Consider the following 15,643-nt stretch of genomic DNA (forward strand, 5'->3'; position numbering starts at 1 on the left):
CTCTAATTTGTGCAGAATGTGCTTTACAAATCTCTTTCATCAAACAGTTCAATGAAAAGGAAAATCCCCGTCCAAGAAAAAACTAACCTAAGAAAAATGTAAGTATTTAGGCCTATATTTATTCCTATGTTGGTCTACAAACTAATAATGGTTAGTGTGCAGGTAATACCCGGAAACTGCCCTTTGAAGAGATGTGTTCCTTACCTGGTATTAAAGAGTGCTGCCTTCACTGCAATTGAGATGGTGTCGAACAAGTTACCACCACACTCCAATAACTGAAATTTTGAAAAAGTAGATTTTAATTATTATTGTTATCATTTTAATAACAATTTTCTATTCTAAAAGCCATGATTTCATCATCTCATAATAATTCTGATGTAAATGTATAAGTTACACAAAAGTGGTAAAGCATGACTAATTTCAGAAACCTCCACAAAATTTGATATTTTCATTTAATATATTAAAAGATGTAGTTTTTAAAAAGTTGAACTGCATGAAAAGGGATGATGGTGATAATGAGAACAAAAATATTTTGAATGCTTTAATTGCTTTAAACAATTTTTTTGTAATATGCAAACAACCATGAAAAGTAGGAAAATATTTCCCTGCCTTGTAGGTAGAAATGCTGAGAGATGAATTTGAAAAAGGCTGGCTTCAGATTTCCTGGCTTCAATCTTAAATGCTAATTATTCTATGCATTCCTTCCCTGGATTGATTTTTTTAAACAACAACAATAACAACAATAATAATAATAATGACTGGACAACTGTTCCACACTCACCATCAAACTGAGAAAAATAGTGAAAAAAGTACTCAAGATGCCCTACAACAGGGGTGTCAAACCCGATTTCACTGAGGGCTGCATTAGGGTTTGTTTGACCTTAGTGTGCTTGCTGGGTGTGGCCAGGGTGGGCATGGCCAGCTCGACATCACTCATCGAGGCTCATTGAGGTCACAAGGGCCTCCTGCAGTCTCCTGTCAGTAAAAACAGAGCTCCGTTTGAAAACATGGCCCTCTTGAGAGGCATTGTGGGTCGGTCCTTTGCTGTTTCCAGGGCAGGCCCTTGGGCCAGATGTAAGCACCCTGTAGGGCAGATCCAGACTGCGGGCCTTGAGTTTGACACCCCTGCCCTATAGAATAACATCAAGAGTCTCGAAAAAGATGATCACTGCAAATATGTATATATGTATGTATACCTGACAATATTAAGCACACTGAAATCTGAATGTGAATATATTCACACTGAAAGATTAAATGTGAATACATCAAAAGAGTGAAGAAGATCTTAAAGTTCAAACAGTGGAGGAAATACCATCAAGGCAATCAACACCTGGGCAATTCCAGTCATTAGATACACAGCATGAATTGTGGATTGGACTCAGGCAGAACTAAAAGCCCTGGATAGGAAGCCTAAAAAAACTATGACAATGACTCACACCCTTCATCCTTGCAGAGACATAGACAAACTCCACCTACGAAAGAAAGTAGATGGGTGTGGAATGTTGCAGGTACATCAGATGGTTGAAGAAGAAAAAAGAGCATTCTAAGAATTTCTGAAGACCAATGAAGAAACTAATATACTAGGAAGGCTTAATGACTATTGGGATGGGAAAACAAAAAAATTACATTACCCATACATTAAAAAATAACAGGCAAAGCAAATAACAAGAAGACTTTGCAATGGCTAAGAACAGGAAAGTTGAAGAAAGAGACAGAAGGGTTAATTCTGACTGCACAAGACCAAGCCTTAAGGATCAATGCATATAAAGCCAGAATTGAGAAGACAGCAACCGACAGCAAATGCCAAGGAGCTGATGAAACAGTGAACCGCCTGGTGCAAGAAGATTGCGTAGACTGACTACAAGCAATGGCATGACAAAGTAGCAACAATGCTGCATTGGAAGAAGTGCAAGAAATATCATTTGCCTGCAAGCAATAATTAGTGCATGATAAAATAGAGAAAGTCATAGAAAATGAAAAAGTTAATTGCTCTGGGACTTTAAAATTCAAACAGACAAGCAGCTGTCACATCTCCCAGATGTAACAATTGTTGATAAGATAGACAAAAAAAATCTGGCTAATGGACATGGCAAGCTTAGAGACAGCAAAATAGAAGATAAAGAACTGGAGAAGATAACAAAATACAAATACCTGTAAATAGAAATAAAATGACAAGCAAACAAAGACCAACAATAATAGATGCCTTGGATGCAACACAACACAACTGGAGCATCACTTGAACACCATCAGCATTGACAAATTTGTCATCAATCAATTGCTAAAATGGCTTTATTCAGAACAGCTTTCATCCTGAGACAATATCTTTAACACCATCAAACATCCACATCTGCCTGTTTTAAGTCATTGGAAAGAACTTGATAGTTAGCCAAAAAAGCTAAATCCAGTTTAAACATCTGGTTGATGAATCATGTGATGAATCATCCTCATTATCATCCTCATTATTATAAACATAACAGGAGCTATTGAATATACAAACTATTTTCAGAGTTCCATTTAGAAACCAGAAATACCAAATTTCTCCATGTAGTGGCAGAATAACATAACAGAATAACAGAGTTGGATGGGATCTTGGAAGTCCCCTATTCAGGTAGGAAATGTCATTTCAGACAAGTGGTTGTCCAATCTCTTCTTAAAAACTTTCAGTGTTCGAGTATTCACAACTTCTGGCGGCATGGTAGAATAAAAAGAGGCCCTAGGCAATTGAGGAATATAAAAGAGATGTAACAGGTGAATACCTGAAAACTGGTTGGATGACTTTGGGTCAAGTCATTCTCTTTGAGCCCAGCTCACCTCACAGGGTTGTTGTTGTTGTGGAGAAAACAGAAGGAGGAAGGAGTATTGTTCTGATTTGTGTTACTTATATAAAAGTAATAAGTGGAGGATAAAACAATCTAATAAATAAAATAAAGGCATGAGTTTGGTAATATTTAGACTTCCAAAAAAATCAAGCTCTTGAGCTTAAATTTAATTCACATGGAACTTACTTACCAAGACATCAACATAAAGTATCCAGCAATACTGTCTGGGATTAATACAAAGGGTTTTCAAGTTGATACTGCTCTCATTATTAAATATCCTATAAAGGGTATTTGCGATCTCAGTGCCAAGTTCTTCACCACCACGTCCCTCAAATTCTGGAGTGGCATTTGCTGAACTGAAAGAAAAAAAAATTACAATTCAGAAAATTTAAACCACAGTTCAGAATATTAAGTATTCATTAAATATAAAACCAAGAATATAAACCACAATCAAGGATATGGACTATAAGAGTTCTCTAACTACCCTCAAGTAATTCAGTTGGATATCTTATTTTCTATTCTTTAATGATTTCTCTTTGTTACTAAATTCAGTCCATTATGTTGATGGAAATTATTCTTATGAACTAAAACTACTGATTCATTTCATTACTAAGTTCAGAATAAAGAATAATGTTTGAAAACCAGAAATGTATAACCTGTTAACCAAGATTGATTAAGAACACAAATGCAGTGGGTGGGAACAGATAAAGCAGGGATGTCAAACTTGATTTCACTGAGGGCTGGATAAGCATTGTAGTTGTCCTCTGGGGAGATGGGGGGAGGAAAGCATGTGGCAGGGGTGGTTGTGGCTGACCAGGCATGGCCCGGGGATGTGGCCAGCTTGACATTGCTTGCATGAGTGGGGCTTGTTGCGGCCAGGTGGGATTCTGAATGGAATCCAGGTGCCTCTGGTGGATGGAGCAGGGGGTAGGAGGCTCATCCCACGGTATGAGATGAGGCGAGGAAGGGGGCAGGACAGCTACAACTGATGTGCCTTCAGATGCTTTCGGTGCTGCTCAGTTTCCCACCTCACCCCCATCAGGTTGGTCTGGTCTGGTGGTGGAGGATTGCCTTCCACCTTCTCTACTGCACTATGAACAGGGATTGACCACCACCCCCAAGCTGCGTCACTGTCAAAGTAAATCCCAGGTGCTGCACTGCAATGGACAGACGAAAAACACAGCTTTTGTCTGAAGGGGAGGAGGAGCAGGGAGAAGAAAGAGGGAAAGTGTCTGAGTGAGAAGTGTCCCACTGGCCAGGCAATGTATATTAATGATCCATAAAACATAATTGAAAAGAATTATGAGAAGGACTGTAAGGAGATTAATATCGATTTCTAGGATGAACGTGAATTGACTAATTATTTCTTCAGCTTTTTAATTTTTTTCATTGAAATATAATATATTTTAGAGGTAAGGGGGAAGTACCATGCAGAATCTGATTGAAAAGGATTTATGTTATAATATAGTTATTAGGAGATGAATGTTATAATTGTTTAAGGGGACAATTTAAAAGTAGAGTGTTTAATGGGATTTGAAAGGGAATTAATTATAAGATATGTAGGTGACATACTCTAAATAGTAATTACATGGGGAAACCTTGTTTTGTGATATTTGAAATATGGAGGAATCCTTTGGGAAATGATGATGTAAGAATATGAAGTGAAATTGTAAACAGGACAAACAAAAGTATAAGTATAATGACTGTGAAGATATGGAAACTTTGAAAAGGAAATGAAATAGATCTGGAAATGAATGAGGAAACTATAAAATAAACCTGAGGGAGGTATTGGAGTAAAAACAAATAGAGAATATATAAAGTAGTGATAAGATAAGAAATAGAAGATGAAAGATGAATCTGTAACTGAAATTATATCTGTATGGAGATGTGAAAACCTTGAACCATGCTGTTCACTAAAAAAATATGTTTTATTTTTCTTTTTGTTTTGTGAAAACCCAAATAAAATTGTTTAAAAAAAAACCAATAACGTTTGATAATCCCCATCAGCTGAGCTGGAGCAGCATCGCAAGTTTAGTTAAGAGGCATCTGGCCGAAAACTTCCGGTTTGCAGGGCTTCAGCGGCAGGCAGAAATCCGCGATTGTGGGCGGTTTCTGCCTGGGCTCGCCGCTGGAGTGCCCCAAGCCAGTTGGCTTTGGGGCTAAGCCACCCCGTAGAGGTGGTGAAGAGGGGGGAGATTCCAGCAGGGTCGAGGAAAGCCGCATCTTTCCTCCTCAGCTGGCTAAACTCCCTTTCCCAAAGGCAGTAAGAGCGGCAGTCAGAAATGGCCACCTCAAAGAAGAACTCAGCCAGAAAAGAAAGTGCAGGAGGAAGTTAAGAAGTGAAAGTTTTGGCTGACTGGGATAAGAAGCAACAACTAAGGTATCCTGGAATTTAAATTTTATAAAAGATACATCGCTCCCAAAGAAGATTCAGAAGCAGCGAATGAAAGTTAAAAGGGAAAGTTTTTTTTTTCACTCTCCTTCCTTACGTTGACAGCGAAGAGAGATGAATGAGAAATCCAAAAAATCCGCTTTGGCATCAATAGGTAATTAAACTGGAAAATTAAATCCCAAGGGGACAATAAAGATTTCTGAATACTAATAAATATATATATATATATTTTCTGAGGTTCTCATGGTATTTGTATGTGGATCTTTGGTTGTTCGGGTTTTCTCCCGCGTAAGATTCGAAGTATCTGAGGCAAGCGTTTCGATGAAGTCTCATTCATCATCTTCAGGCTTCTGTCTTCGGCTCTTGCTTCTCAGAGTGATGTGAGATTGCAGCTGCTTCTTCCTTTTAACGGCTAGTGGGGGTGGGACTTGATTGGGTGGGGGCTTGGCTGTGTTCTGATTGGGTGGGGGTGTGTTCTCATTGGTAGGGGGTTTGGCTGTGTTCTGATTGGTTGGGGGGTTGGCCGTGTTCTGATTGGTTGGAGGCGTGTTCTGTTCAGGTGGGGGCTTGGTTGTGCTCAGGTTAGTCTTTGTTGCTGGGAGATTTGAGTTGGTGAGCTGTGATCTTGCTGTTTGGCTTCGAGTTCGTGGTCGTGCTGCATCTTCATAGTGGGTGTCGGTTTGCTTCATGTATGGCTCGGAGGGGTTTGAAGTGGGTAGTGATGTGGCTGCAGTGCAGCTTCTGGTCCGTGGTCGTGTCTCATCTTCTGAGTGGGTGTGAGTCTGTTTTCTACATGGAAGTGTGGTGGTGGCATCTTGTGTGGCTCTCATGGGTGTGGGTCTGGTGTCATTCTTCATGTTAGGTACTCGTCTGTTCATGAGGGCGGGTTTCCAGCAGGAGAACTGCAAAAGAGCTCAGGGCCCAATGGCAAGGAGTCCCATGCTCCTGGGAAGACAGGAAAGAAGTTCTCCAGTTCACTGGCCTCCCACTCTGTACCTTGTCAACTGGATTGTTTCTCTCCACCCCCACTTTTCCTGTTTTGTCTGTCTGATTGATGCAGGCAGTTGTCAACCTTATCTTTGCTGTCCATTGCAGCTAGGAATCTCAAATGAGGCCAAAAATGAACTTTTGTGTTGTAGCCATCCCGGGTGCTAAATCAGCCTCTGCGAAGTCCTTGTTGGCCAAGGTCTTGCTTGCTGCCTGCCAAAGTGCCTGGACTCCCAGTGATGGAGGGAGGGGCTGGAGCTACTAGACAGGTGGCCAAGCTAAGTGCCTAAAGACTAAGTCCAATCACTGGAGTCCAGGTGTTTCAGCGATTGATGAATGAGGCCTTGGCCAGGCTTCTAGAGAGAAAAGGAGTTTGCAGGGGGCTGATCTAGCACCTGGGCTGGCTACCACACAAACATTATTGTCTGCCTTATTTGCGATTCCTAGCTGCAATGGACAGCAAAACTAGCGTTGACCTTGGCTGCTTGTCTCCGCCACATTGCTTCCTGGTTGTGGCTTACAGCTCCGAGCCTGAAATGGTGGGAGGCGAGGGCTGCCTTGGCACCACCAGCTGGTGCAAATGTAAAGCGACGAAGGAGGAGTGTTGTTGCCACACAATGGCAAGTAAAGGGGTGCTTTGCTGCCACACATTAAGCTGTAGGCATTGCTATTGCTGCTTCGGCTCACCTGCGCCACCCCTCTTTCCGCAACAGCACCATTACCTTGTTCCGGCTGGTGAGAGCTGTGCTACTCCTTGCATGATGGTACCATTTCTTGTACCATCCTCTATAGTGGAGATTTCTAGTCCTACCATGATCAGCCTGGCATCTTCCATATCCCAGAGCTCTGGTTACAGGACTGGCCCATTGGTCGTCCCAGAGCAGGTCGATGCACCTCGGTGGAGGAGATGCTCTGGGATGACAATTGGGCCAATCCTGTGACTACAGCTCTAGTGTCAGCCCGACGTCATCCATGGGCTGCCATTCAGGGGGCGGGTTGGCCATGGACATTGCTACGAAACCCTATTACTCCTGATCATGCAAGCTGCAGGCCTGGACATTGCTATGAAGCCATGTGATACCTGGTCATTTAGCTGCTGCAAGCCTGCAGGCGTAATTCGAGCAATGGCAGAAGAGCTGAGAGGGAAATTGCATAGGACTGACAGCTGGGAGCAAACTCCTCTCGGGAAGACTGAGTTTGTGCCTGCTGGTCGGGGCATGCCAGGATAATTGGGGCAGGGCACATCGGGTGTATAAAAGTGGTGGGGAGGGCTAGTAATTAGCCCTGACTTTAATTTCTGTTAGCTTTCATTGTCTAGCAGCTGGTTATAGTTAAAGTGCCGGCACACATTCCGGAGAAAGATAAATGGCTTACATCAAACCCCGTTGTGGCTGTTGTGCTTTTTTTCGGCATGTGACGGAACCTGACATCTGGAATATGGGACTGACTTTCCCACTGATGTCAGCAAGCTACAGTCAGTCTGCCTGTCTTCTTTTTCCTTCACTCAGATTGACCATAAAGCTTCTCCTTGATAAAAGAAACACAGAAGATGTTCCTGGAAGACAGTGTGCCTGGACCCAGAGGCCTTGCAAAAGCAGAGACAGGCAGGAGGCCCAAGAGAAAGCACCTGATCCAAGCACACAGCATCCCAGCCCAGCACTGTCCTGAGTGTCAGCCGTTCACCCACCTGCCAGCCAGACTGGCTCAGAAGCAGCACATACCCCAATCATGGCTGGATGTGAGGTCTGAGGTGGAGGGGAAGGTGAGTGGGCAGTAAGTGCCCGGAGGCCCTGTGGAAACAAAGAGGCAGGCCTGAAAGGCGGCTGACCCTCACTGTTCCCCCCGAGGCAGCCCTTCGGTTGAGTGCAGCGGGTCCACAGTGGATTTTCCTCCCCCGCCGCTAGCCTTATCATCCAGTTCCAGCCTGTGGGGCTCACACCACTCTGCTCACCACAGCTGCCTGTGAAGGTAAGGCCTGCACTCGGCCAAAGGTCATGAGCCAGCAGAGGAAGCCAGCTGGCAGAGGGGCAATGCGACTGGCTCAACCTCATGCTCTTTGGCCACTGGCATCCATTGCAAGCGAGGCCCAGCAGTTGCAGAGAGTCTGGGTGCAGGGCAAAATGTAGAAGGTTTGCGAGACTCCAGGATAGTGAGGATGACCCTTTCTGGAAGATCAACCTTCTCTAGCCACTGCCGCTCAAGTGCCATATGGTCAACTTGAACCACTGGGGCTCTGGGTTGAGCAGGGCCCCCTGGTGAAGGGAGATTAGATGGGCTGAGATCCTCCAAGGAGAAGCCACTGATAGGTTGACCAGGTCCGCAAACCAGGGCCTCCTTGACCAATAGGGTGCCAGGAGGAGGAGCTCTGCACATTCCTCCAACATCTTCTGAATTACTGCCGGAATGATGGGAAGTGGGGGAAAGATGTAGAGGAGACCCTTGGGCCATCTGCACCGAAGAACATTGGTCCCCTCCGCTCCCTGGCAAGGAAACCTGGTGAAGAATCTGGTGACTTGGGCGTTTTGAGGAGTGGAGAAGAGATCCACCTCTGGTGTTCCAAATCTGAGGGAAAGATCCCTGAATAGAGACGGAGGAATGGACCATTCTGCCTGGTCGACTAGGCTCCTGCTGAGGCAGTCGGCCTGGGAGTTGTCGACCCGGAGATGTGGTCCGCCGAGATCGACAACAGGTGTTTCTCTGCCCATAACCCCAACCGTAGTGCCTCTCTCATGAGGGCTTTGGACCTCGTTCCCCCTTGCTGGTTGACATGAGCCTTTGTGGCCATGTTGTCCATAAGGACTAGAACATGAGAGCCGGTTACTGATTGCCTGAAATGCTTGAGAGCCAGAAAAATGGCTCTGAGCTCTAGCCAATTTATGGGAAGGGTCTGCTCTGATCTGGACTAAACGCCCTGAGCTATCTGGCCCTGCATATGGGAACCCCAACCCAGGAGGCTGGCATTGGTGGTTATCATTAGACTGTCTGGGTCCCTGAACAGGAGTCCCCTCCAGATTGACAGGGAATACCACCAATTGAGAGATCTCTGAATTTGTGGCGGGAGTGGGATCTTGATGGATGACTGGCTGGTTCCTGCTCGTTGGCAGAGAAGCAGGAACCATTGGACGGGTCAGGAGTGGAGCCGAGCCCACGGGACGATGCCAATACAGGAGACCATCTTCCCCAGAAGTTTGGACAGCAGTGACAGGGGAGAATTTGAGGTTGCTGGATCTGGCTGATGATCTCTGCAAGGCTCTTTCCACAAGCTGGGGACAGGAAAACCTGGCATGACGTGGTATCCATGACTGCTCCCAAGTGTTGCAATTTGGTTGTGGGAGAGAGCTGGCTCTTTTTGGTGTTGATGGAAAATCTGTGGCTCTGGAGACATGACAGGGTAATTTGCAGATCCTGATGGGCCGCAAGGATGGAAGATGATAGAATCAAAATGTCACCCAAGTAGCATTGGATCCTCACTGGAATAGAACACAGAGATGCCATCAATGCTGCCAGAACCTTTGTGAAGGCCCTTGGAGCCAATGAGAGGCCGAAGGGAAGTGCTCAATACTGGTAATGGGCATTCTGATAACAGAAACGGAGAAACTGGCGATGATGAGGCCAAATTGGGATGTGGAGGTAAGCCTCAGTGAGATCAGTGGAAGAGAGGAGGTCACCCTCCCGAACGCTCTCTAAAATAGAATGCAGAGTCTGCATTTTAAATCACCTGTATTTTATAAATTGGTTGATAAATTTTAGATCAAGGATGGCCGCCACTCCCCTGAGGCTTTGGGAACGATGAAAAGGCGACAGTAAAGTCCCCATCCCCGTTGAGAGGGGGGAACAGGTTGAATAGCCCTGATTTCAAGAAGGTGCTGAATGGCCTGATTCATGAGGGCTTGCCTGGAAATGTCCCGAGAGACAGGACAGATAAAAAAATTTTCGGGGGGTGGCGTTAGGAAGTCCAATTGTAACCCTGACCTAATAGTGCTGAGCACCCAGGCATCCGTTGTTGACTCCTCCCATTTGGAGGCAAAGAAGGCTAGGCAACCTGCGATGGGTGGGGAGAATGAGGGATTACTTAGAGCGATGGAAGGAATGACCCCCTCCCCCCAAAAGGGCCATTTACCAGTAGAAGGTTGTTGCCTGCCAGATACTTCTGCCTGTTGGTCTTGGGGTTGGGAGTACAGCCTGTGAGAGTGGGGGAAGCGAGATGAAGTCTCCGCTCGGAAGGCAGGAGGGCGATAAGGAGCAGGCTTTCTTTCCAGAGGAAGAGAGAATTTTACGTTTATCTCTGGTTTCGATGAGATAAGGTTCCAGAACATCACCCAAAAGCTTATCGCCTGCAAATGGAACTGAAGCCAGCTTCCATTTTTGGTGTGACTCTGCCTGTCAATTTTGGAGCCATAAAAGTCTTCTTGCTGGCCTTGGATGTAAATTTGGCAGAATTGAGAGAGGCATCTGCAGTAAATTCTGCTGCTGCAATAATCTTATTATTTGAGACCGAAGGTCAGAAGCAGGCAATCTATTCTGAAGTTGGCGCAGCCACCGTATGGATGCCCTCGTGAAAAAGGATGCTGCTGTTGAAGCCCGAACAGCTCAAGCAGTGGCCTGGTGATTGAGCTTGAGGATCTGTTCGGACCATTTATCATTTGGTTTCAGGATATCTTCTGGCTCTGTGGGAGTGCCAGAAGATGAGAACGAGGCCAGAACCAGAATGTCAACAGAAGGCACTGCCAGGGCATTGTCCAGAGCTGCGCTGACATTGTAGAAACGCTTATCCAGAGAAGATGGGTGAGGACCTGCTGAAGGAGAAGTGCACTGTTCCTTGACCATGTCCAGGAACAAAATGGGAGAAGGTAAAATCTCTGCATTCACTACAGGCTTGGAGAAGAGTGAATCCCCTTGGCTAGAGGGATTTCCTTGTGGCTCGGGATCCACTTCCTCTGGCGACAGCTTGGCAGTGACCAAGGCCTTGCTGAGTAATGGCCTGAAGAGAGTAGGTTTGAAGACCAATGCAGAGGATGTCTGCTCTGGGCGAGAATCCTCTTCCTCTGAAAGTTTTTGGTAAAAAATCTCACCCTCTTCACACTCTGAATGAGAAGAGTAACTGTGTTCAGATGGTGAAGGCCTTCCTTCCTCATCAACCTCCTCCCATTCTGGTAGAGAAGAATGGACCCTGAGATCCTGGGGCCTGTGTAAATCAGGATGATGAGGCAAGGAACTTATAGAGTGAGAAGGGAGAACGGCCTGAACCCTTTCCAGAGATTGAATAATTTGCTTGAAGCCTTCAGCCAATCCCTGCCTAATGGCTAATGAGACAACATCTTGGATATCCCTTGTCTATGCTCAAAGGTAGAGGCCGAAAACCGAAGGCCGGCTGCTGTGGGAGTGAAGGTGGCTTCAGGCCTAGATTGAGGAGAGGTTAGAGGCCTGGAGGGAGGGGGAGGAGCACAGGGCACAGAAGCCTGTTGGAAATAAGGCCCAGATCTGCTTAGATCTGAGGATCTGATTGTACAGCAAGGGCCTCAGGAGACCAGGATGCAGGATGGAAAGGCTCATAGATAACTTCTCCTCCTCTGGGAGGGCTTGGTTGGGGCCCACGAGTATCACCTGAAACATGCTGTAGTTGCACTCCCTTCTGTTGAACTGCCTCTCTAGAGCTGCATGTCTGCGCTTCTCTGCCCTCAATTCAGCCTGAGTTGTCTTCTTAGGGGCTAGAGCCTTAGCTTTGATTTTAGCAGCCACCTCCCTCTGGACTGATTGGGTGCATTGCCTAAGTCTTTTTCTCTTATTGGGCTTAAGAGACTGTTCCGCTGGGGGCGGGGGGAGCTCTGCCTGAGCCTTATCTTGCTCCATTTGTAGAATAAAGGCTCTTGCGTTGGAAAGAAACTGTTTAGAAATTTTTCTATTAAGCCCCTTAGGGTATAAATGGCCCCCGGGCTTACAAAATGGCTGCTCACCTCATGATGGAAGGTTTGAATTCAAGATGGCCACTGACTACAGGAAAACAGGCTCCAAGATCGAAGAATCGCTCCTTAAGCTATACAGAGCCCCAAGCGATGTCAGCAAGGGAAAGTGCAGCAACCAGCCACACGATCAGCTGGCTTGTGCTCTTATCAGTTTTTATGATTGCTCCAAACCACAGGCATGGGGGAGGTCTGCAGACGCTGCCCAGCTTGCCTGCACAGAGCTCTGTAACGCTCCTCCCAACGTTGCAGGAGAGAGAGCCCTGCTCTCCTGGAAGAGCAGCTGCTCTGGGAGCTGCTTGAAGCGAGGAAAAAAGTACTGAAGATCACTGTGAGTGCTGTCTAACAACACACTCTCAGAGAAACAGCTACTGACTGAAAGGAGCTGAGTCCAAAGCTGGGGTCTCTTCCAGGGGCTGGCTTTTATATCTTAGTACAGACTCAGCTAAATGACGCCATAGAAAGGAGTCAACCCATCCTGGGCTCTCGATGAAGCATGGAGGATAACTTATTGGATACAGTATAACCAAAAGAGCAAGCTATGCAATACTGCCATCTAGAGGTCACATATATTAAAAAAAACCTGGAATGTTCAACAGAGACTAAAATTAAATTGTTTTGATGCTACAGGCTGTTTAGAAGAAAAAGAAGATAGAGAGTGAGCACTGAAAACAGGTGCTACTCTCACAGACTTTGTAAATAGCCAGAAAGTTAAATAAAAGAGAAAAGATTATTGTGACCTTGGACAATATACTATTGATGTTTTTGACTTTGGCTTTTTGGCTTGCTGGATGTTATACTGAGACATAGGTTCATCTTGTGACTTAAAATTTAAACTATAGCTGGCAATTTTAAACTGTTTTTTCTTTCCTTATTTTTACTGCTGGTGTGCGCTTTGGGCTTACTTGCTTTTTAACATTTGGTTTGATTTTGGAACATTGTCTTTTTCTGTTCTTTTCCCTTTTTTTCTTTTTTTTAAATTTTAAAAAACTTTATTAAATACAAAAAGTTAAAATACACAAATACAAAAGTAAAAAATACAAAATTGTACAAATAAACATCATAACAAATTCTGTAGAGCAACCATTCTTTTTTTCCTCTAGTACCGTTTGATAGTGATTTAAATATTCCATCTAGATTATTAAGTGGCAGTTACTATCTATCTATTGTAAAAAACCTATATTAATAATATATATTACCTATTAATCATTTCTTACTCCTAGATTACAACTATATAATTTTATAAATAAATCATTTATTTGGCTTAATCAAAACAAAGGAGGATTAAAGACTTCTCTGTCCTTTGAGCTATATATAATAATATATTTCTTAAAGTCCTTATTTTTTTTATTTTATACATTGTTTTTCTTTACGATCTATCCATTCGTACCATTTGTCCCAGATCCGGTAGTATTCTGTATCATCTTTCTCTTCTAATTTCAATGTAAGCCTTTCCATTTCAGCACATTCATATATTTTCTGAATAACATCAGGCTTTTTCCAGTAATATGCCAGTGCAATTCGTGTCGCTGTTAAGATGTGGATAATTAAATATCTTACTTTGAGTGAGTAATCCCCTTTAATTATGCCCAGGAGAAACAATTCCAGTTTCCATTCCAATCATCCTGGATTATTTCTTCTATCCATACCTTAATCTGATCCAGAATTTTTTAATTTCTGGACATTGCCACCAGAGATGGAGGAAGGTACCATGATTTCCCTTACATTTCCAGCAGGTTGGATTTACTGTTGGATACATTTTTGCCAATCTAGAGGGTGCCAGATGCCATCTATATAACATTTTGTATAAATTTTCTTTATAGGATACTGCTTTTGTTAGTGTAAAGTTCCTTTGCCAAATCTCTTCCCAATCATCTACATTTACATTATAGCCAAATAAAATTCCCCATGCTATCGTCGGTCCTTTCACAATTTCCTCGGCTAAGTCAAATTCTATTAAATAATTGTATAGTTTGGATATCATGTTCTTTTCTAGGCCCAAGAGGATTTTATCCAGTTGTGTATTTTTTATTTCTAATCCAAATTCTTTTGCATCCCTGTCATATCTCATTGCTACTTGGAGACAGGACCAACAATCAATAGATAGTCTTTGGGCTTCTAATTCATGAATCGATTTACGTTTCCCTTCCTTATTTAATATTTAATTATATTTAAGCTTTTTACTAATGTCCATTGTATTAGGATGGAACATTGCCTCCATTGTTGATAACCATGTTGGGATTTGGGTATAGTGGTTACTCCTAATACCTGACCAAGTTTTTATCAAAGATTTACGAAGGGTGTGCCTCTGAAAATATGTGTGGCTTTTAATATTTGGATTCCACAAGAAAGCATGCCACCCTATTTGTAAACGTTAAGTGTTAACATCTAGTGTTAAAACTCTTTTATTTTCCAATTTGTTCCAATCTTTTATCCAGACTAATGCCGTCGCTCTGTAATAAGTCTCCCAGGCAGGGAGTCCAAAGCCACCTCTGCTTTTATTATCTTGTAAACAGATCTTTTTAATTCTTACTTTTTTGCCAGCCCAAATAAATTTCATATAATCTTGTCCAAATCTTTAAAGAATTTTCTATCTAATTGTATAGGAATCATTTGAAATAAATATAGTAGTTTAGGTAGGACACTCATCTTAATGGTGGCAATTCTGCCTAGTAATGAAATTTGCATTTTTCTCCAATTTTCCAAATCTCTACTAATTTGTTGTAGCCTTTTTGTATTATTATCTTCCTTCAAAATTAAAGTTTTGGACCTTAACCAAATGCCCAAGTATTTAATCTTATTAATGATATATAATCCCATTATTTCTTCTAGTTCTTTTTGTCTGTTTTCTATTAAATTTTTAACTAACATTTTAGTCTTTTCTTTGTTAATTTTCAACCCTGCTAATTTACCAAATTTATCTATTTCCCTTAGTAATATTGGTCCTGAGTCAATTGGGTCTTCTATAATAAATACCATGTCATCCGCAAATGCTTGCAATTTGTATTCTTGCCTTTTAATCTTTCAGATTTCAGATCGTATAAATCTTTCACCTTTTTTTTTCTTTTTTCAACGTGGATTATAGTTTGCTGTTTTTTAACCTTTTTTTCTTATTTTCCTTTTCTTTTCATCAAAAGGATGTTTTTCTCATTAAAAAACTCTTCAACCTTTTTAAATATTGAAGAAGCTTTTGTGTCGGAGAAAATTTCAAGCAAATAACTTCAAGCAAAGTTCTTCCCTGATCTTTTCATTTCCGTTGATGAAACGGACATATGCCAATAACAAGGCTTCATTTTCATGAATCGTTGACTCATCAATCTGCATCACGAATTCTGTACTTTTCAAAGTGTCAATAAGCCTTTCTTCCACATCAGCAGCCATTTCATCAGTTCTTTTTGATACGGTGTCATTGCTCAAAGGAATCGATTGCATGACAGTGCATGCACTGGGCCCCAACAATCTGTGTCACTGCTGGTAAAATTGGC

General features: G+C 43.0%; 1 protein-coding gene across 1 annotated transcript in view; it reads right to left on the reverse strand.

The window, feature by feature from the left end:
• EXOSC7 (exosome component 7) overlaps positions 1-15,643 on the reverse strand; it is a 112,605-nt gene that overhangs the window by 28,916 nt on the left and 68,046 nt on the right. The window contains exons 4-5 of the mRNA XM_026717815.2: positions 3,010-3,175; positions 205-275 (exon numbers count right to left, since the gene is read on the reverse strand). Of these exons, the coding sequence (XP_026573600.1) occupies positions 205-275; positions 3,010-3,175 (237 nt within the window). The remainder of the gene's footprint in view (positions 1-204; positions 276-3,009; positions 3,176-15,643) is intronic.

Source organism: Pseudonaja textilis, chromosome Z, assembly GCF_049901715.1.
Source record: "Pseudonaja textilis isolate UNSWEBS1 chromosome Z, rPseTex1.2, whole genome shotgun sequence".
NCBI classification, from domain to species: Eukaryota; Metazoa; Chordata; class Lepidosauria; order Squamata; family Elapidae; genus Pseudonaja; species Pseudonaja textilis.